The 22,880-nt window shown below is 36.9% G+C and overlaps 2 protein-coding genes across 12 annotated transcripts in view; one reads left to right on the top strand and one right to left on the bottom strand.

The window, feature by feature from the left end:
• The window catches only part of LOC134537926 (mutS protein homolog 4-like), a 75,841-nt gene extending 69,729 nt beyond the window's left edge, over positions 1 to 6,112 (bottom strand). For both annotated transcript variants that reach the window (XM_063378891.1, XM_063378892.1), the window contains exon 1: positions 5,773 to 6,112. In XM_063378891.1, coding sequence (XP_063234961.1) covers positions 5,773 to 5,794 — 22 coding nt within the window. In that variant the 5' untranslated portion in view covers positions 5,795 to 6,112. The remainder of the gene's footprint in view (positions 1 to 5,772) is intronic.
• On the top strand, positions 686 to 22,299 carry LOC134537927 (uncharacterized). 10 transcript variants are annotated; one of them, XM_063378901.1, is made up of 5 exons: positions 6,392 to 6,619; positions 6,972 to 7,177; positions 8,743 to 8,855; positions 8,984 to 9,968; positions 20,890 to 22,299. In XM_063378901.1, the coding sequence occupies exons 4-5, from the start codon at positions 9,735 to 9,737 to the stop codon at positions 21,199 to 21,201; spliced, it is 546 nt and encodes a 181-aa protein (XP_063234971.1). In that variant the 5' UTR covers positions 6,392 to 6,619; positions 6,972 to 7,177; positions 8,743 to 8,855; positions 8,984 to 9,734; the 3' UTR covers positions 21,202 to 22,299. The 10 variants fall into 10 exon arrangements, with proteins under 10 accessions (XP_063234970.1, XP_063234971.1, XP_063234964.1 ...); XM_063378900.1 differs by lacking the exons at positions 6,392 to 6,619; positions 8,743 to 8,855 and adding an exon at positions 686 to 704 and having other exon boundaries at positions 6,972 to 7,149; positions 9,730 to 9,968; XM_063378899.1 differs by lacking the exon at positions 8,743 to 8,855 and having other exon boundaries at positions 6,409 to 6,426; positions 6,972 to 7,149; positions 9,730 to 9,968.
• Positions 22,300 to 22,880: the final 581 nt, after the last annotated feature.

Raw genomic sequence — 22,880 nt, 5'->3', positions numbered from 1 at the left:
GCCTATTACATTCTGATAAAATAAAATAAACTCCTCATTTTTAAGTTTCACACTGAACTAGTGAGAAGCCCCTCCAGGCGCTAAGGCAGAAGTAGGAGCAGATGTAGGCTTAGAAATAGCAGTAGAATTAGTTGCGATGTTGCAGGTGTTTAGTTCCTCGGTAGTGGATGAGTTGCTCAAGATTTGTTGTGGGTGTAATTTACCATAGAAGGGGCTTATTAGGCAGCCGCTGGGCCAAAACACAATGTTATTAATTCGACTGAAGTCTTCTTCTAAAACCTGAACATGGAAGGAGTCATATGAATTGAATTTAGTTTTCATCTTCATTACTTTAATATGATCTAAGTTCAGTTCACTTGAAATGTATTCTACAATTTCTTGTTCTTGTACACTTGGGTCAAAACGAGTCACAAAAAGAGCTTTCATTCTTTTGGGTGCTGGTTTGGGTAACATTTTAAGTGTGGAAATGTTACGAATCCCAATTTTCATAGGAGTTTTCTTCATTTCCGTTGAACGTTTAATGTCACTGGTATCTCTTGTGTTGGACTTGCGCCTGTGTTCCACTAACGTGAATGGTGTACTGTCGACACGTTCTTTGTCATCGTGTCTCATGACGCAGCGGGATTCCTGCTGACTGGTAAGTAGGTCACGCGGCTGGCTGCGGTTTACCGTGTCCCGTTGAGAAATTACACGTTCGCTGTCTAGTGAGTGGAAGAATTCTTAATTACTTGACTATAAGTTGCATTATGGTCTTTACCTGATGATAAATGTCACTGTCTCCAAGTTTAAAATAACTTTAGCAGGCACTGGCCTGACATCTATTTGTAACTTCACTATAAATGGGATTTAGAAATGTAATAAGATCAGAAGATGTTGACATTCCAGGTCTAAAACCATGTTGAATTACTGGATATTTTGTTACCGAGTTCAAAATTTAAGAATTTATATCAACTGTTTAAAAAACTTTTTAAAACCCATTAAACTAAGAGATTGGTCTATAATTTGAAATAGATAATTTTGAAACATTTTTTGTATAGGAATTATTTTTGCAATTTACAAGGAAAAACTTAAGATTTTAGACTAGAATATGTATTAATAGTATGAATATGTGTTAAAAGAGGGATAAGTTAATGAGAACAACCTTTTAGAATGAAATTAGGAATCCCATCGGGACCGGCTGATAAAGAAGATTTTAAAGCCCTACCTAATACCCCATAGTACAAGACTTTCTGTAATATTAGGAACAAATATAGTATCAAGACATGTCCATTATAGGAACTTGGTGATTGCAAACAGAAGGTAAATATAGGTACGCTAAAGAAATAGCAAACATTTTGGATAACACTCCAGGATCATTAATGGTAGCACCATTGAATTTTAGTGCTATATGATCATAATAACCATCAGTCATTAATTTTAAATAATGTAAAACATTTTTTGGATTATGCTTGATTTCTTGATCGTTTGAGACCACTGGATTTTGTCTTTGTTAATTAAAAATTTTACTTGTTTAAGAGAATGAGAAAAGCAAGAGTAATAGTACATATTCTTACTTTGTTTGTAGAATTTATGGAAATGTTTCTTTGATTTCAAAGTTTGGATTAATTCTTATAAAACCATGCAGGAGGTTTAGATGTTTTTTTTTTTTTTTTAATATAAAGATGGAAGAAGCTGTTTATATTACCATTAATACAAGAGTATAGTTGATTAACGAGTTCACTGACATCATTACACTTATAAAAATTTGACCAATCATGGTTTTTAATTGAATTGTAAAAACCGATAACATTGCAGTTTTTATAATTTCTTAGCACAGGAGATATGTTAATAACACGGGGGAACTTTCTCACGGTTATGTTAATGGATAAAGCTGGATCATATATATATCATCTTTAATAAGTGCTTCTACAGCATGCATAACAGTACATGTAGGAATATAAGGTAAACATTGGCTGAGTATTATTATGTATTGAATAAGACCGAGACTTGAAGTAAAGTTGAGTAATAACTGAGCCTTTGATTTAATGTGGTAATGGAGGATATTATCACTGTTGTTATTTGACCAATTGAAACCGGGAACATTGGAATCTCCAAGAACCAACAAATTATCTTTGCAAATGACAAGTTTATTTTCAAGTCTCAAAATAGGCTTGGTATGTATTGGAGGTTACATTAGGGGGTAAGTAAACATTGCAGAGTGTGAGAAAATTGGAAGGTGAGATTTTGAATCAAAGCCAAACAGCTTCAATTCCCAGGAAATCAAAATTGTCAATAAGTTGAACAGATTAGTAACTATAGGGTTCTTGTCTTTTCCGAAAATCAGGTATTGGTACGTGAAATACCTAATACAAATTACTACACTTTTCGTTGAATTACGTTTCTTTTAAGACAAAAAATGTAATTAGTGGAGTTAACAAGGTTTTCATAAAATTCAAGAAATTTTTTTCAAAGTCCCCTGATGTTTTGGTAAGAAATTACCCAATCGTTGCTATGTCTGCACGGAAAGACACTAAAACGCTCCTCCTGGCACCGGGAATGAAGTAGAGGCCAAAATGGAAGGATTGGAGGTCACGCTGATAGCATTATTAGGCTCCTGAGTGATCATGACATTGCTGGCTACTTGATCTGAAGTTTCCTGTAAAATGGGGCTTACAAGACATCCACTCGGCCAGAAAACAATATTGTTTAATCTATCAAAGTCCTCTTCCAAGACGGAAAAGGCCTTTATCTTCATGTGAATTGGTTTTGAAACAGTTTTTAAGGTAGCACTATTTCTAATTCCAACTTTAATTTGTATTTTTTTTGTCTTATTACATTGAATGGCAATCAATGTTCCTGTCGGGACGAGGTTTGCGCGCATGTTGCACAACGGTAAATCTGTCGCTGTCGACACGCTGGTTGTTGTCCAGGAGGCTCGTGACTGGATTCTTGCAGAGTCGCACCAGGTCACTGGTCGGTGTGCGGTTGCCAGATGTTCCCGATGTTACCACACGGTCGGCTTTCTTGTGTTGGGGAGCTTTTTCAAACAATTGACTATGTGTGCTGTCGTAATCTTTCTGAGGAATAACACTTTGATCAGTAGCAGTTCTTGTCTAATTTCGGCTGTTTCAGATCTTGAATCCATCAGGAAGGTATTTAAGATTGCATTTGAATTTTTCAGATCTTCAACTTTATCACATAAAGATTGAACAGATTTTATGAGTTCATCCATGTTAGACACTTCAAGTTTAAAAACATTACTTGTTCGTTGTTTTTCTTTAAATAAAACATTTGAGTCAGATTTTTTAGGCGGAGATCGAAATATGTTTTGCTGGACGTCTTACTGTAATATAATGGTGTCTTGTTCTAATATAATAGCTGTCACATCTTGTAGGGGTAATGAAAACCTCCGAAAAACACGTTGATAAGTCAGCAGTGAATTAATGACAATAAATCACGGCATGCACAAAGGAAATAAACACTCATACATAGATAACCAGGAGGGCTCACGCAAGCACGTTCGTCCAGTTAGAACACATGGCTTCTACTGTCTATTAATGTCTATTAAGTTTTTGAAATTTTAAAGCATCCTCTGGGCAGTAAGACCGTAACATTCTTGAAGGTTCTAGAAGGTTTAAAAAGAAAGAATGACACGGGTGCAACACTCTGTCACCAGTAAGTTATATTTTCACACCTCAAGTTAGTGCCTTGTTGGGAAAACCCAGCACGTAGCAACAATGGACTAGAACTTTCGCTGGGTGCTGCCTTGCCAGCCAATCAGAAAACACCTTGAGGTAGGGTGATGTGTCTTTCCAGACTTTCAGAGAAAAATGTTTTTCCAGTACTATTGCTTATATGATCATGTAACTGTTTATGCTTTGTGACTGGTCAGTTGACATGGGGTTGCATCCCTTTTGTTATCACCTTTGTAAGGGACGACAACTTCGGTTTTCAAAAAGTTGTCGCTCGATCGTCACTGCGTGCCACCGCGTCATCGGCAACTCACAAAAATGCAGTGAGATTTTTTGAATAGCCAGTTTCACGCCTGTTGCTCGAGGCCAGGCTGCATCTTAACAATTCTGTTTATTAGTTTTGGACTTTAAAATCGAAATTCGACCCCAGGCATAGGCATTGGCCCACGGTGAACATCTTCACGGCTACAACCCAGAAGCCAAGCTACTTCATATCCACAGGATATTGTACCTTTGTTCAAGTTAACAAAGGGTCTTTAATTATTTTTTTTTTTGTAATCGAGCGATGAGCTAAGCCTACAGTGAACGTGTAGAAAATCATCTGGATATGTAAGTTTGATTTGAGTGTTTTTTTGAGAAGTAATAATAAAACAAAAGACTAGTTAAAAAAAAATTTTTTTTAATACAACTTAATACAAACTTTTATCCTAAGGGAATAATTCATCCTTGATGTTGGCAACAAAACTAACAAAAAAAAACTTCAAAATCATTGTATGTAAACTTTTCAAATGATTAACGTGTCTATTCTTGGTTGCTCAGCTGGGGTAACCTGGAACGTAACCACGCTGCTATCTTGAATTACTATACTTTTCGCTTGAAAGATCACCTAAAGTTTCTGCAAAGAAATGTGGCTAATATTTTTAGGGGTTGAAGAGTTTTCTCTGCAAAGTTTCATCACACATTTCATCACTGCTTTTGGAAGAACTTGAAAATTAATTTTTACGAGTTCGACCTAACTAAGAAATTAATTTGCTGTACAGAGTATTTTGATAGAAGCAATGTAATTTTGATATAAAATAATCTTACTGTACATACTATGATAGTCTGATTTTCAGGTACTTAAATTGAATTTATCTAGACCAATTTTCTAACCTGATTTAATATGAAAATTTTAGTGAAATTATTTACAAGAAAATGCTTTGTAAAATAATTAAAAAAAAAAACATAAAGTAACAATCAAGACAAAATCCAGTTAAATTATTAAATAGTGCACATTACGGAATACAAATTTCCAAAAAAAATATATATATATATATCTTGTAGCGTATACAAGTCAATAATTCTGTTCACTTGACAACAGAAGTACATACTGGAATAACTAACATCAGCATATACAAAAAAAAATTCCTCCTAGTGTACGTTTGTAACAAAACAATTAGTGTTGGGCCGATTCCTAAAATATACCGATTCCGATTCCATTTTCGATTCTTAAATTAAAGAGTCGATTCTTCGAATCCGATTCTGATTCCTTAATTTTTATCTGACAATGTTCAACAGAGTAATATACAGAGAAAAGAAAAGGTTGTTTATGATTTTAAAAATGTAATTGCGTTATGTTTCATTTTCTGTGCAGAAATTAACATTATATACAGCTTATATAATGTTAAAAAGTATATTCATTTCCATCAAGTTACGCTACCTTGAATTTCTAGCACAATTTGGCCTTTTAACCTTGCATATAGTTAGACGAAACACGTGTTCAAACACTGCCAATAATCAAAAATGTCTTATGACATAAATTGTAAATAATGTTATAACTTAACCAACTTTAGATACCTTACATTAATTAATTGTAAAAAAAAAGAGGTTTGTATGGTAAGGTAAAGAATTTTATTTTCAAGCACAACTAAATAATGATCCAAACAAAATGACAATATAACCTCGTTTATACATATTTCAAGGGACCAGGGCCAAACAAAAAAAAAATAAAAAGAGGGAAATGTAAAAATAAAATTTTTATCTCATGATGGAAACAAATATGCACCACACTAAAATAAGATACTTACTTTTTAATATATTAACTAGAACTTAATTATCTCACCTGGTGAAAAGAATAAATCCATCCAGTCTTGCAGTTCTTCACAACCGTAAAGAGAAAATAAATTTTCGGTTCTTGAGTAAGAAAATTATGTGCATGTTTTAGCATCTCAAAATTTCCACATTTTATGGTGAGATTTTCTTACACAAAATATTTAAAGTCTTCAAATAATCGCGTGTTAACATTTAATTCATTTCAGAAATTTATCGGAAACAATTCTGTTAAACTAACACAACTACTTTCAAAAGATTGTTTATGTTTGGTAAAAAAAATTTACGAACGTTTCAGCAGCAATGTTTGGAAATTCAGATTAGCCAACTGCCTTTCCAAAATATATCTAACGTAAAACGAGCATCGCTAAACACGCACAAGAACGCCGATTTTCAGCAATTTGGTTATGTTGCTTTTAAAGTTTTAAACTTATTTTAATATGGCCGCCACTGTATTCCACTGTTAATTTGGGTAAAATCTCATTCAAAAATTATTTCATTTTAATTCTTTAAAGTTTAAAGTGCAGAGATGTGAAACATCTTAATTTTCACGTTCACGTCACCCGGATTTGGTTCATGGCCGTATGGTTTACCATGGCAGGTAGAACAAACAAAAAAAAAAAATTAGGTTGTTTACAATGGCAAATGTAGCTGCCATGATCAAATAGTTAATGTTTACATTATTTTACTTGCTGTTTACATTTACATAATTTCCATTTAACATTTATGGTTTTGTCTAATTATTTTTGAAGGTTTACTATTAAATGCAGTGCTTCTGCAACGTAATTTCCGAAAAATGCTTTCGCTTAAAGCGGGAAAGTAGATACTGCATTTGTACTGTAAGGAAAATGGCGGTGCAAGTAAATAAATACGTTTATCACCGTACTTCGTAAATCAGTAACGTAAAAAAAGATTGTATTATGTAGTTTAAAAATTATATTTGCATGCATTTTAATATTTTCTTACGTTGCGTAGGAGATGTATTTTGCAAACTTAAAAACAATGCAGGAATCGGTCATGGTGGATTCCAAAACCATTGTATTCTGAATCCCACGATTATACTGGAATCGGTGGAACCGACCGATTCCGGAATCGGAATCGACCCATCACTAAATACAATATTTAAAACCTACACACCATCAATTTCCTCACATTGAATTCAGTCATTTTGTTGAAATCATACCTAGCATGTCGCCCACAATCTCGCTGTAGGTTTTCCGAGCTACGTCCAGGAGGCCGTTGATCCCGGGCTTGACTGCAAAACACTGCTGGATCTGGGACTTGGCGTAGTTCTTCTCCGGGTGCGCGCTCTCGTTGATGACCTCCAGGATCTTGTCCAGGATCAGCTGGAAGCGGTCGTCCACCAGGGCCTGGCCGCGCGAGCAACCAGGTCAGCTCAAGCACTGCATGCAGTACAGGTACTCGCTACAGCAGTCACATTACACTATTACACTGCAACAGACAAATACTAGTTTCTTCATGCAAAACAAATATCAAATAGAATGTTTAAAATATTTGCCTAGTCAAATTGAATTGCGAATATATTGGTCTCGGCAAAGATGTACTACACTTATTTCATAAACTATAGGATTTAATTTAAAATACTTTAGCTAATAATGTTTCCTAATTACTGTGTTAAATCGGTTTGCTATAGTAGTCCCTCAAAATTTACATGGCCAAATGAATAAAAAAAAATCCACATAAATAACTCTAAATTACGAATATTCTGTGGAAATTTTGTCCCGCTCTACGAGAAAATCTGTTATCTTGAAATTTTTCCACACTTTCAAGATCCCACACAGTCATATTCGTAAACGATTGAATATTTGTTTTTTTTTTTTCTAAGTATTAGTATCAAAATTGAATCAAATACGAATAATAAACTGTTCATTTTTATAGTCAAAAATTTGAATATTAACAAAGGCCTACTAAACTATGAGTGGAAACTGCATAAAATGTACTACAAACTGCACAAAAGTTAATATAATAACTCACCTTCCCTAAAATTAATTATTTCCGCGAACGTAATATAAACATGCAAGCAAACAGTGCAATACCTAATAAGCACAGCCGAAAAAATAGCGGGAGTTATCTGCTACTGTCTGCTATCGGATACATGCTGCTATCTGTAGGATATTGAATAACTATACACTATGTATACGCTAGTGTGATCTGTTAGGAGACAGAGCAACTAAATAAGGCCAAATAATCACTGCGGTAAATGATGTTTTCCATGTTCAAAACAAGTGCTGCTATCTAGCGAGGAAACGTAGAGACACATTTCAATATACGCTTAGGCTGCTATCTGGCGAATAAAGAGTAAACTAATTCCATAAAGAAAAGGAGAACGAATTATCTCGGGGAAAATAAAATTTTACACACACAATTTCGCTGAACCCGAGTTATCTCGGGCAGATTTTTTTTAGGAACTCTTTGTTATCCCGAGTTAACTCGGGCAAATGCATTAAGAGGTTAAAGAATTATTTGAAATCTTGATATCTGAGTAGAATCATCGTAGATTAAAATTATTATTCTCTTCCAAACTCAGCTAATATTTGCATTAATGACCATTTCCAATCTTCTATAAAATATTCAATAATAAATCAATTTCATAATCGTTGCGTTTTAGCTGTTGTCTTCCTCAAGTCTTAATTCGTTCTAAAAGAATATTTTTCCGTCATTAGTAAACGATTTTCTTTAGTTTGTTGTTAAAACAAAAGATAGTAAAATTACTGACCATTTCTGGTGTGTTCATCTTTAAATTAATAGTTAATTCAAAAAATACTGCTATGCTAACTTTGACAATATTTAAAATTAAAATAACATAGAGTAATACATAGACAAACGATAACGAAAGAAATTTACAGTCTGGGTTAATCATAGAGTACAAATAAACATATGGAATAAAATATAATTAAATTAAATAAATATTAAAGGAAATTAAATATTTACTTTCTATAAAGTGTAAATATTGCCTTTATAGAAGTATTGAAAGTCGTCACCATGTCGCGTGCGGTAGTGTGTTTCGGATTGGCTCCCGCGGTGCTCCGATCCCCATCCATGGAGTAAATCTTCCGGATCGTACCCACTTTTGTGGTAAGTGTTCTCTCCCTCTCTATCACTAAGATATCACTAGCCCCACTTTTGGCCTTATAATTAACCTCTGATCCTTCCGGCTTAGCTATTTTCCTTTTTCTACCACTGTGTGACCTTCTGTTTCGCAGTGGGTTCCATGTCCCGAGCGGGAATCGTACTCCAGCCCGAGGACCACCCCTGCTCTCCGCCTGTGCCACCCCGGTGCTTGCGTCGTGTACTGGCCGGCAGCATGAGTAGACAATACATTTGAAATGTAACATTTATTATCTCCAAAAACCTTTAAAAAAAAAAGCACATAATCAACAGATTACCACAGTGCGAAGACCTTTCATAATGGACCTTTTAGGATCTTGAGAAATTAGAAAAATAGACAAATATATTTTTGTAATATTATACAGTAATAGCCTTGACTTAATTTAGTATCATGAAAAATTGCTTAATGTATTTTCACAACTAACAAGCCGGCCTGAGAAAAATTATTATGTAAAATTGATAAAATTATAATTCTGTTCTGTAAAAATGAATTGTCGACTGTTACAAATTTGGCATCCATAAATGGTGATTGCCTAATTCTTACCATGACTGAAAGTAACCTGTTTATTTTATTTATCTGATATATCTTTGTACGCTTGAATATGGTGACAACGAAACTAGCCAGTAAATTAGAACCAGATATCCAGTGTTTTATTGAGTTTGCCTTTGTCGATCCACACTTACACTCGACTTGAGCGGTGTGTATACTAAATTTACGTGCTCCTTCAGATCTCCTCCTCTGGATAAGTAACTGTTCTGCTGAGCACGTTCCAAGCCTCTCCGATTTGGTCGCATTGTTCATATTTATAAAAGGCGATCGAAGGTCTGTTACATGTTTTAGACCAAATGCAGCATGTCTACATGCACATGACCACCTGCTTGACGGACACGAGGAGGCGGCACCGCGCCGGCTCCAGCGTGGTCCTCAGGGCGGGCAGCAGCTCCAGGCTGGTCTTCAGCAGCATCACGTACTTGAGCTGCGTCTCGGACGCCCGGGCGCTCTCCTGCTGGGGCGAGTGCAGGCTCAGCCCCAGCAGCTTCTCCACGTCCGCCAGCCTCGGCATCACCACCTGCCGCCAGGTTATGTTCATACCTACATTAGTATTTTCAGTGGAACCTCGACAACCAACAATTAAACCTGTTTTGCTTTTTATTAGGGACTAGCTGCCCGACCCGGCTTCGCACAAATATACTAATGGAAAAAAATTAACCACATCTCCCATTTACAGTAATGGTAAATAAAAAAAAATTCAGTGAAAATTTATTACAATGCTGCATAATGTACCGGAGAGAAAATGAATAGCACCGATGGTTTCCCGACTCGTGCACGCAACGTACAACTGATGTACCCGTACTTCGCTACGGCAGTCTACAGGCAGATCACTCTTCCGCTGCTCATTATACTTGCCCCTCCTTGTGGGTACGCCACTGCCGCGCGATGCCCGTTGCCATGGAGACGCAGAAGGCATGAACAATGCAAAATCTTGTTCTCATGCAGACAAAGTACCCACAGTTGCCTCGTTTTAACCACCCATGGGATCCAATTTTCGGAAAATGTCATCCTGCGTAACATAAGGAACATTACTGTGAAGTTTCAAGTCTGTAAAATATATATATATGTACTTGAAAAAAAAGGGCAATAAAAAAACAAATTAAACACAGAGAGAGAGGAAAAAAACAATAGTTTAGGTTTGCGATTTAAAGTGATAAAAAGTATTTAAATACTAATTGAACTCTAATGAGGGTACTGATTGCTTCGTTGTTAATATCACACGGGTGTTTTTTACTTGTATGGGAAAATTAAGAATGATAAGGCATCTACTGCGTGGCAACAATGTTAATAGGCAATAGGAAATAAACTTCTAGCGCCTGCGGCATTGTCAACACACACTTCGTACATGTACTGCATGTTGTATCTACCGTATATACTCGTGTATAGCGCGCCCTTTTTTCCCCTCAAGTAAAGGAAAAAAATAAGGATGCGCGCTATACACGGAAAAAAAAAAGTGAGTAGATGAGGCGGGGAGGAGTGGAAGTCGTTAACTGCCCGTTGGAGGTGACGTTTCTGGCCAGCCCCCCACACATACGCACAAGCAACAAGGCCTCTCTTTCACACACACACGCACACACACATGCGCGCGCAAGCTCACAGGTCTCTTGTTTATTTTTAGACCTCCCCCTCTACAGCTAGTAAAATAAAAGAGAGAGAGAGAGAGAGAGAGAGAGAGAGAGAGAGAGAGAATGTTGACACCAGTCCCCCTCCCACTTCCTTCGCTTCGTCGCAGCTGCTACCGGTGAGTCATCTACTCCGTGTCACATTCCTGCCTGCCTCTCTTCCTCCCGCCCACGTACCAGTTGTGACGATACAGCGCTTCATTATCTTGCGTCTACACAGCAGAGTTTAAGTATTTTCCTGACGCATCACCACACATCAATTTAAATTATCATTTGTTTCATACGTAATTACTTAACAGGTACCACAAAATGTTAGTACAATTTATTTACGGGAAAAAAAAAAAAATTTTCTTTGGAATTTGTTGCAAAAATCGTGGTGCGCGCTATACACGAGGGCGCGCTATACACGAGTAAATACGGTAACCCCCTCCAATGCATTTGATTCTAAATTGGACTTATAGTAAGGATCACTAATGTTATTGATAATATAATATAGCCTATAGCCTTCCTCGATAAATGTACTATCCAACACTGAAAGAATTTTTCAAATCGGACCAGTGGTTCCTGAGATTAGCACGTTCAAACAAACAAACAAACAAACAAACAAACAAACTCTTCAGCTTTATAATATTAGTATAGATTAGTATATTTAGTATCAGCATTACACCCGTGCGAAGCCGGGGCGGGTCGCTAGTTAATTATAAATTCGCGTTTCGTTATTAATCCGTATCTGATTTTTAACATTTTTAAAAACGTAAATGATTGAAGCTACTGTGTACTAATTTGGAACTGAATCACTATATTATATCCTTTCGTCAGTAGTATATTATTTCGATGTTTTATTGTTGGATCAAGCAATTTTATTTTTTCAGACTGGTGGGTTGTTGATTTGATTTGATTTACATAAAAAAAAAAATACGAAGCTACCTCCTGTTCATAATCGTCTATATTAAAAAGCCTTATGTGCTAAATAAAGAAATAAAAATTTTTTAAATAAATTATATTGGTCCATATTTTTTTAGAACTTATGGTAATTTATTGAATAATCTAATACCAACATTTCTAACTGACTGTAGAGTTTTCTTTCTTATGAACCCTTTGCAGATGAAAATCTGCATTAATTCGCGTGAAATGCTCATGAATATTAGTATTTTTTAAATAAATTAATTTGTTTTTATGAATAAACAATAATACTTTGTAAATATAAATACAGGGCACAGTAAGAAGACCTAAGGATTTATAAATATCACGACAACTGTCCAAACGTTTCATGTGGAGTATAATTCTGATTAATTTTTTTTTGTATAATAAAAACTGATTGTAGATGATGTCTATTACTCCCCCAATACATAATTCCATAGCTGATTAAAGAATAAACATAGCCAAAGTAGGCAGACCATAGACTTTGTTTGGTAGTTATATGAGAAAGTACTTTGAACATTTAACACATACTGTTTAATTTCTTTAGCAAACCAAACGTATGTTTGTCCCATGATAAAAATTCATCAATCTCAAGTCCAAGGAATCGTGAATTTGCCACAAAATTTAAGTTAGTATTTTTTATTTGATTTTAATTTAAAGGGGAAAAAAATAAAATTTCTTTTACCATAATTCAGTAGCAGTTGGTTAGTTGAAAATGGTAAAGGTTCAACTGTATATTGTACAGTAAAACGTTTTATAGTCAATTCTGCATGTTGTATGTTTGCTGAAATATTTTTTGATTTATATTATATACAGTAGAACCCCGATTTAACGAAGTGCTACGGTTACCGAAAATGTTTACTCTAAATCGATGTTTCGTTAAATCCGATTTACCGATTTTCAATGACCCCCGCACTCATAATCGCGTACCTACGTTTCCATATCGTAGACAGGGTCGACGCTGATATCTTGTGCTGCCGTGCTATCTCAGACTTCGTCAACTTTCCATCTTCAACGTTTTTGATCTCGCTCGTACGGCCCCCGGTTCGTACGTACACCTCGGTCGTACATACATATTTTTAGAAACCGTGAAAAATGAGGCATAAAAAAAAGTTTAAAAATATGTAAAGTGTAAGAAATACGTTAAAGTTTATTAAAATACAGTCGCAACCTGCAGCGTTTATAACAAATACGAGCTACATACACATTGCGTCACAGTAAAAAATTAAAAAAAAAAAAAAAGGCCGCAAATTGATGGAAATTTACCGTCCATAGCGCGCCGTACGCGGAGAAAGGTCATTTTACTCGGTCAGCTGCTGTTACGGCGCGGCGTGGCCGCCGGCTGACTCTCTTTGTTCGCTGAGCTGCGCAGCATTTATAAAAAACGTATTCCAAAAACTAAACACAGCGCACAAAGCTCTTACTGAGAATATAGAGCTGTAGCAAACCGTATGTATTCGGTACTGAGTAACGGGTGCGGCATCTAGTAACGAGTAACGAAACGTTACACACGGCTGCATCTCGTTACTCGCATTTTTCGTATGTTTTACGCATGCGCGCGCATATTCGATGAATTTGCTTTACAAAGAACAATGTTTGTTTATTAAGTAAAGTATAATTTGGAAATTCGTCAAAGTTTTTTACTGTTTATTAAAGGTATTGTGTGTGTAGACAAAGTTTGAGATTGGAACAGAAACAACGTAAGAAAGTATTGTTTACAAATTAGAAATATGTATGTTTTTGTTTTTTACTATCGCGTATTTTCACGTTTTTTTTTTATTATCTTAAAAGAGATAATATAAAAAAGCCGCATTAATGAGATTTAATTGTTTCTTGGTTAACAAAAACTGTTAATTATCAAATATTGTTAATTGTTTATATTCTATTTATTATTATTTACGCGACGTCATAATGTACGCGTACGTAATACGACTCGATTCGTTGGTGCAACATAACATAGCTTATTAATGCGGTTTCAGAAGTAACGAGTAACGTAACGATACGATAGTAACTAGTACTAATTGTTATAGTAACGAATACATACGGGTACGCTTTTTTTCGTTACTTTTACACATCTAGAGAATAATGATAATGGCGTATTGGTGTGACGTGGTCACAAGTTGAAAAAACCTGGAGGATGGAAAAGGGATTATTTGGATACGTGTGATTATTGGCTAGCACTGTTACTATGCGGGCGTACATATTTGGAAGATAACGTGGTGAGTCAAGCCAGGGATATTGATGGGGGAGGGGGATGCGGACAAAGAAACCCTTCATGACGTCATGTGTCGCGGACAGTCTATCTATCCAGGCGCGCGCATTGGCACGCACCTACGCAATTCAGTTACAGCGCCCGCAGTTTTTAAGCAATTTGAACAATTTTTTTAATTTTTTTCGTATTTGGACAGATGATGCAAAGGCACATACCGTATTTACTCGTGTATAGCGCGCCCTCGTGTATAGCGCGCACCACGATTTTTGCAACTAATTCCAAAGAAAAAAAAATTGAAATTTTTTTTCCCCCATAAATAAATTTTACTAACATTTTGTGGTACCTGATTATTTAAATTGATGTGTGGTGATGCGTCAGGAAAATACATAAACTCTGCTGTCTAAACGGAAGATAATGAAGCGCTATATCGTCACAACTGGTACGTGGAAGGAAGGAAGGGAGGGAGGCGTGCCGCGCTACGTTGCTAAGCTGGCGCGGAGAACTTGATGACTCACCGGTGAGGAATGGAGGAAGCGAAGAAGTTGCCGGGGGGGGGGGGGGGGGAAAGGAACTGGTGACAACATTCTCTCTTTCTCTCTCTCTCTTTTTACTAGCTTCTGAGCTGGCTTTCTGTAAAGGGGGGAGGTCTAAAAATAAACAAGAGACCATGATGTGCGAGCTTGCGCGCGCGCGTGTGTGTGTGTGTGTGTGTGTGTGTGTGTGAAACAGAGGCCTTGTTGCTTGTGCGTATGTGTGGGGGCTGGCCAGAAACGTCACCCGTCACCCGGCAGTTAACGACTTCCACTCCTCCCCCCCCCCCCCAAAATTTTTTTTCCCGTGTATAGCGCGCATCCTTATTTTTTTCCTTTACTTGAGGGGAAAAAAGGGCGCGCTATACACGAGTATATACGGTATTAATATATAGTACCTCCATTCTATTACTGACACCACAGAGTGTATTTTTTTAATAAGATTCCATTACTATTTACTTGCATTTTTTGGAAATCTATATTATTATTTTAATAAATTGGTGATTTTTGTTGGTTCCTGAAAACCTTTACGTTAAATCGCTGTTTTCGTTAAATCCGTGTTCGCAAAATCGGGGTTCTACTGTACCTATCTGTATAGTTATAATCGAAGAAAATTTACATAACTAAGTAAACCTAAATAAAACGATAAGTAAGAAAATTAAAACAAGCATTTTACATAATAGAAACTAAATATAAAATTACTTTCAAGTATGAAAAAATGTTAAAATTAAAAACATATAATATTCTATAAGTGATTTAACGTAACATGAGATATAACCTATATTATAAAGAATGAATAAATTAACATTTTTACAGACAACATTTTTTAAAACAAACCAAAGACATTATTAATCCTAAAATACTAAGACATTTACTAATAATTTTTTGCACGTATTCACGCGCATTTAACCTGAGCACGGGAGTTAGGTAAGTAAGTACCTGAATAATGCTTTCTTAAACATGGAAAGGTAATTTTGATGTCTGATGGACTCGGGTCATTCCAGGAACGTACAGTAGCCACGGAAAAAGATTTTGCTTATGTATCTGTCTCGTTTTGTGGGATGAGCGAAGAACAATTTCTCTGAGAACGTAGGTCCATTCCCTGTGTATTATATATAATGCATATATCTTGCCAGAAAGCTAGAATGTCTGTAAAAGAATGTCCTAGTTATAATTTTAATAGTATTAACTGTAAGCGTTGTGGCGTGTTGGTTCAAGGTTACAATTAAGATGTTACTCAAACAGTTCTAGATAAGAGCATGCGTGACTACTGCTTTTGCTTTCTTGTATGCAGCGTCACCTACTTAAAGCGTTTTTTGTTTCGCAATTTGATAAGAGTGAATCTGTAATTTCCGTTTAACGTGCGTTTTGTTTGCATTAGAGTGGTTGAACGTCCAAGTCCCTGACCGCTGGATTGGTCGTAATGGTCGAGAAGATAAGAGCTCTTTTTCGCTGGCCTCCACGTTCACCTGACGTAACGCGGTGCGATTTTTTTTTCCTCTGGGGCTTTACAAAAGATTGAGCCTACGTTCCGCTGCTACCAGAGTTGAGACACAGAACTGAAGAGGCTATTGCTTCAGTTACTCCGGACATGTTAACCAAGTTTTGAAAGAATTGGACCTTAGGTTGGAGGTGTGCCATATAACTAAAGGTGCACATATTGAACATTTGTTAGAAAAAACTAGGTTAGTTTACTTTCAATTTGATGTATGATTTGTTGTAAATAGTCTAAATTAAACTGTTATATATCATTAAACTGGAACATTCTTTTATCGACATCCTGTATTTTAGGTGGCTCATGGAAATATGGAAAAACTCAGGGAAATCGACCGAAGTAATATTGTGGAAAACCTGATTGTGTAACTGGGTGTAACAAGGAAGATTTGAAACCAAGCGCGGGAAAGTCATTGACTTACGCGCATGACTTCTTCGCAGCTGTCGCATGAGCTCGGTGCCCGTCATCAAAAGTCCTGGAGCATGTTGTGATTCATTTAAGGGAGTCATCTAAACCCACATAAATGACTGAACTAGCTTCATTTAAAGTTGTTTTTTCTTTAGGTAGAAGAAAGTTGGATAACTGAGGTCGCATAAAACATCAAACTATTTCCCATATTAGTTATTCATAAATATAATAAACTCACATCGTCCCACTTTCATAGTTAGCTTGAAAGTGACGTAGAAATTTAAATATAGTTCTGAAGCAGACTTGTATATTATTGACAGTACAACACTGAAGCTCTCGTGAGGTCGCCCGGCAGTGCAGCAAATTGCGCTGTTAATTGCCGTGGGTTCACTGTGGCTTCCTCGAAGAGCGTGGACGAGATGAGACGAGCAAGGAAGCCGTACGGGAAACTTGGGAGGGACGGGGCAGTGGACATGCCATAACCATTGAACATGTGCCTTTGTTCAGATTTTCAAACACCTATATTTTTTTATCTAACATTTTACACATTGTTGGCCCCATTGTTAGGATATACTTGTCAATCATATTACGATATAACATTAAAAATAATATATTGTGAAGTATAAAATTAAATTTCAGAGATGCTGTATGTTGGTATTCGGTATGCGTTTGTATTTGCATCTATTCTCCATTGTTTTGATCTTTCCAGCACGGCAAGTTTTTGCGTATTAAAAGGTTAAATTCTTCCTATGTGATTAAAAATATTTTGATAATGCCTAAAACGAAGGTTTCTGCCAGTGACCGATCGAAAGAATTTTCCAGCGAAGGATTTTATTTCAGTGATAAAATTTTAATGTGCAACATACGTACGTGAAAATTAATACTGACATAAACATGTACTATTTATTATTTAATGTCCATTCCCTGTGTATTGTATATAATGCATATGTTATCTTGCCAGAAAGCTAGAATGTATGTAAAAGCTCTACCGTACTGAAGTTTGTTAGAAATAAATAACTTCCAATAATTAACATTTGATATTAAAAATAATTCACTCAAGTGAAAAGAATTGTTAGATGTTACATTAAGCAGGGTTAATTTTATTTCCGTACCCTACGTACTTTATTTTAAATAAACAGTAAAAGCAATGCGCTTTAGTGTGTAATATTTTAATGATTAAAAACGTAATCTTAGAAAAACATTTTTTGGATGTTTGTTATTTTTGTATTTACAGAAAGTGAACGGCAGCCATTGTATCTTATATCAACATCTTAAATTATTATGGTACACAAGATTACCGTTTCAAGAAAATATTACGTTAATTCTGAGACTTCATTTAAATATCTATAATGAATCACCGTCGCATATAATATATATGGCTGCCCGGAGTGGGATGCTCCCGCACCTTGTCGACTTCATTGTTTGGTAATAAGGTAAGTGCCCCGGTACTCGTCACTGCTCCAATGGTCGTCACTAGCAACTTCAAATGTAAATAATAGTGAAGTAGCTCAATATATCGCCAACTTAAATATTGACAAAAATTTGGTCGACGTTCTAGCTGAAATTACCACAATAGTTTTCGGAACAAACACTATTTTCAATCAAAAAAAGTCCGTGCATCAAAAGTTCGTAGAGCAGTGAAGATAAATAGGGGAATTCCTATACTAAAACACTAAGGACGTTAGTGCACATTTTTACTTCTAATTCTGTAATTTTTCATGTTTATTCGTGATGTTTTGTGCTGAATGTGTTAGTTAAATGTTCTTGAAGAGGTGAAAGTGTTTATTTAAAAAAATTCGTTTTCTTTGTATGATTTAGTTAGGGTGACGAAAACCGGATCAATAAAAACCTTGTATTGCTAGTGTTCGTCATACCTGAGGAGCACTGGTACATTTAATATTTTATTTAAAGTTGTGCTAAGTTACACCCTAAAGTTCTTAAATAATATTGGTTCTTTGTTGTTAATAGACAAAGTACGTTATTACGATCAGATCCAGTAGTCGTCACCTATGACGACTTCCGATGCATGTGTATGACGACTTCTGGGTCGGAAATTACTTTACTTTATTGATTGCAAAAATTGTGTAGGCATTGTTGTTTACATTAATTTAGGGGTCATTCGATATATATTTTGACATTAATAAGTAAACTAAACATTGTAATGTGTCTCGTTCTTTAATTACAGGGCAAAATGCCAAAACGGAAAATACTGTTGTATGAAGAGTCAGCCATGGAAGCTGCTCTTAAAGATGTAGCGAATGGTATGAGTATAAAATGAGCAGCGGAAAAAAATAGTGTGCCAAGGAACACATTGTCCGATAAACACAAAGGCAAATCGCCCTTGGGTAGGAAGATGGGCGGGCCCTGATTCATTTTTATATTTTACTTGTGATACCGCATAACATGCTATGTTATGTTGCAGCAACGAATTGAGTCGTATTGCGTACGCGTACAGTATGACGTCGCGCAAATAATAATAAATATAATATAAACAATTAACAATATTTGATAATTAAACAGTTTTTGTTAACCAAGAAACAATTAAATCTCATTAGAGCGGCTTTATTATATCTCTTTTAAGATAAGAACAAAAAAAAACGTGAAAATACGCGATAGTGAAAAACAAAAACATACATATTTCTAATTTGTAAAAAAATACTTTGTTACGTTGTTTCTGTTCCAATCTCAAACTTTGTCTACACACATAATACCTTTAATAAACAGTAAAAAAACTTAGACGAGGAATTTCCAAATTATACTTTATTAATAAACAAACATCGTTCTTTGTATCGTAAATTCATTGAATATGCGCGCGCATGCGTAAAATATACGAGAAATGCGAGTAACAAAATGCAGCCGTGTGTAACGTTTCGTTACTCGTTACTAGACGGCACACCCGTTACTCAGTAACGAATACATTCGGTTTGCTACAGCTCTATGTGCTGTCCCTCTTTGTTCCGTGAGTGCTGTAAGTAAATTCAAAATTTAATGAGGATTATTCATTATATTACTGAACGATCTTTATGAAATGCCATTTTGATGTTTAAAATATAGTACCAAATAAAATTTGAAGCCCAAATAGTACAATACTATCATTCTGGATCCATGAATTAAAACTAATGCAGCCGAAATCGCACATGACGACTACTGGCACAAACATGTGACGAACACTGACAAACACGAAAATTTGCATGACGACTACTGGCTCGAAATCACACTTTTTTCAAAATTATAAATCTACAAAAATAATTTGTGTTTATCGAAGAGTGTTGGATAGCATTGTAGAGTAAAGTTTGAGGTTAAAAACAAACATGTAGGGGCAGTAATACACCTACAAGGTTATGTACACAATTTTTTTTTTTATAAAACTCTTCTTAGCATGACGACTACTGGTACATCTACCTTATCTGATCCGTTAGCATCCGTTTTGCATATATTAATCTAAATCGCTTTCTTTCTGTCTTCGAGGCCTACTCCGGGTGGTAGACCGTTTCAATAAGAATTTAAGCTCCTCGAGCATTTTAAATTTAACTTCGTTATGTTTCTTTGGTCAGGCCACGTGGTGACCTGGCCCACATCCTAAACCGATTGTTTGCCATCGGCTTTATATCCGCTTCGCATGAACAATGTAGAGACAAGCAATGTTTAATAAATATCAGGTGTGAATCTCGAGTGTATATTATTTCGGTCACGGGTGCCCCGGTGTATTTGTCTGGCATGTGGGATGCCTAGAGCCCACCTAGGTAAAGATTAGGGCATTACGCGAGTGTACCAGCATGCCCGCCGCTGAGAGCGGGTGTTAGGAACCAGCGAAGCATCGTCTCGTCGCACTCGGGCGACGTCACGGCCCGAGAAGGAGTCTCGCCGGGTGCACTTGCCCACAAACCACGTGGTGGCGCACAAACTCAGTATCCGCCTCCTTAGACAACCCTGTGCGATAGCAGAGCGAGGTGATTTTACGGCTGTCCCGAGACATGACCACAACAATCGACACAAATGGGTTGCGTCTCGTTACTAAGAAACAAACATAAAATATTTTTATAAACATTATTTTGTGAAGATAAGCTTATGCTTGGGGATCTACTACACCGTTCCAAACATCCAGGGAAATTAATGGCGCCGCCATTTCACAAATCATATACGGAACTATTTTTAGTTGTTAAACTGTTTAAAATGTTGTTTTTGAGGAAAACAAGAATTGTAAATTGTAAATTGTGTTGTTGTGAACTGTGACTGAGGAGGCGGGCGTGGTACCTGCAGGGCGCGGAGGAGCTCGGGGCTGTCGACCAGCTCCTGCACGCAGTCCAGGCGCTGCTGGAGGGTCTCGTGCAGGCACGGCGGCTGCAGCAGGCTGGCCCGCAGCGCGCGCGACCCCCCGCCCGTGCAGCAGCGGTCCAGCACGCCCAGCAGGCTGTGGCGCGCCTCCTTGCCGCGCTGGCTGCGCACCAGCTCCAGGCGGCGCGCCGTCCCCACGTCTGCACACCACCTGCTCTTACAGTCTCGCGACCAATGGCGACGATTTTATCTGTTTGTCGTTTATCGTGCCGGGCAGAAAAGTGTTCGTTCAAATGAATATTTATAGAATATTTTAAAAATTATAGCGAGAAAATTCGTACTAGTGAAATTTTTTTACGTTATGTTATATGACGCCTGACGGGACCAAAGACATAGTTCGTAGTAATGAATTGTTCGCTCTAATGAAGTTCGTAAAAATGGTGTTTACTGTCTTTTGAATAATCAAATAGTTGTTTTATTAAGTTATCTCCTTGACAATAAGACAAAGAAGTATGAATAGTATAGAGAAACAAGTTTCAAAAAGGAAATCTATCTTCATGTAACTTAACTAATGAGGCCACTTGTGGCGGCCTCAGTCGTCTTGGATATTATTATTATTATTTTTATTTTGCGTAAAGTTTATTCTAAGATGATTTAATTTTTTATAACACTATTTATGTCCTTATATTATTTAATGGTGTATTTTAATATTTATTTATTGTAACTTTTTAATAGTATACTTGGTTTATTTTACGTTAAGTACCTACTCTTACTCTGTAGTGGGACGTACGAGAAGTAACGAGAACGATCTTGCGGAGTGAGGGGTGGTAGCAGAGGAGGGGGGTGACGTCAGCTGACGTGACGAGTGGGAGGCGGCTGCCAGCTGTTTTGCGAGGAGTGTGTTTTTGACCACCGGCCGCGGAACTGTTCGTGAATGAGGAATCGCATCCCAGCCATGGGGAAGTTGTGTTATGTTACGTGAACAAGAATTAATGGGAATATGACGGTAATGCCATGGCACGTTTGGCGAAGCGAAAAACGTGGTGGTACACGAGCGCTGCTAGAAGCGCAAATAGTGAGTGGGGTTTACGCCCGACCCCGGGAGTCTCCGGCTTCAGAGGTATGCTTCAGTACCAAGTAAGTGTGAGAACTGGATTTTAGTACTTTATTTTCCCGGCTGGTACGATTTACAGAAGATGTGTATTGAAAACAGAGTGTGGCGACGGGATTTAGTGGTTGGATTATATAGACTAAAGAACGTCATAATTTCCGTTCCTCCCCCCTCCTCCGTAATAGACTTTTTTGGGACTTTGGATTAGAATTAATTATACTGCAAGAGGGTCTGTAAACCAATGTCGTTACACTGTGAATGTAATTATACCAATTTAAATGATACCTAGAATTTACCTTTTAAGTCCCTTTGCCTTTTTACGGTATTTAAGTTTGAGCATCTTTGGTTTGGTAATTCATTATTATACCTATCACGATAGAGTTTCCAGGACTGTCGGTAAATTTAGTATGCTAATATATTTTTTTGCGCGCATGCCGAATGTTACACCAGTCGATGCGCGTCTGTTAAACTTAATTTCTTTACCACTCTCATTATCAGTATGTCAGTGGTGACGCGTACGCGGGACTGGCGTGGTGAGTGCGGACGTGTGCGACTACCCCGGTAGAAGGGGAGTTGGCCACACTAAAATAATTTATTGCTGTAGCCAAAAAGAAGCCATAAATTTGAGTTTCAGGAAGAAGCATGGGCATCGGCGGGGGGGGGGGGTGAAGTTGCCCGCCCCCCCTAGAGCCTTAGAGATATAAAATAATGTAGCCAAATGCAAAAAAAATACATACTTTTCCCACAACTTGCCCCCCCCCCCCCCCCCCCCCCCCCCCAGGCCATCGGCTGGCGCCGCCCTTGAGAATAAGTAATAAAAAAGTGGTTACTTTTGTTGGATGTATAAGACTGTGAAATGTATGGA

This window comes from Bacillus rossius, chromosome 12 (assembly GCF_032445375.1).
Source record: "Bacillus rossius redtenbacheri isolate Brsri chromosome 12, Brsri_v3, whole genome shotgun sequence".
NCBI lineage: Eukaryota > Metazoa > Arthropoda > Insecta > Phasmatodea > Bacillidae > Bacillus > Bacillus rossius.
This window is presented reverse-complemented; position numbering and strand designations above follow the sequence as displayed.

Excerpts from the sequence above, each read along its gene's own strand:
- LOC134537927 (XM_063378900.1), top strand. The coding sequence starts at position 7,077 with ATGACCTCCAGGATCTTGTCCAGGATCAGCTGGAAGCGGTCGTCCACC. Across the intron at positions 7,150-9,729 it reads CTGGCCGCGCGAGCAACCAG|ACCAAATGCAGCATGTCTAC; the intron begins GTCAGCTCAAGC and ends TACATGTTTTAG. Across the intron at positions 9,969-20,889 it reads GCATCACCACCTGCCGCCAG|GGCGCGGAGGAGCTCGGGGC; the intron begins GTTATGTTCATA and ends TGGTACCTGCAG.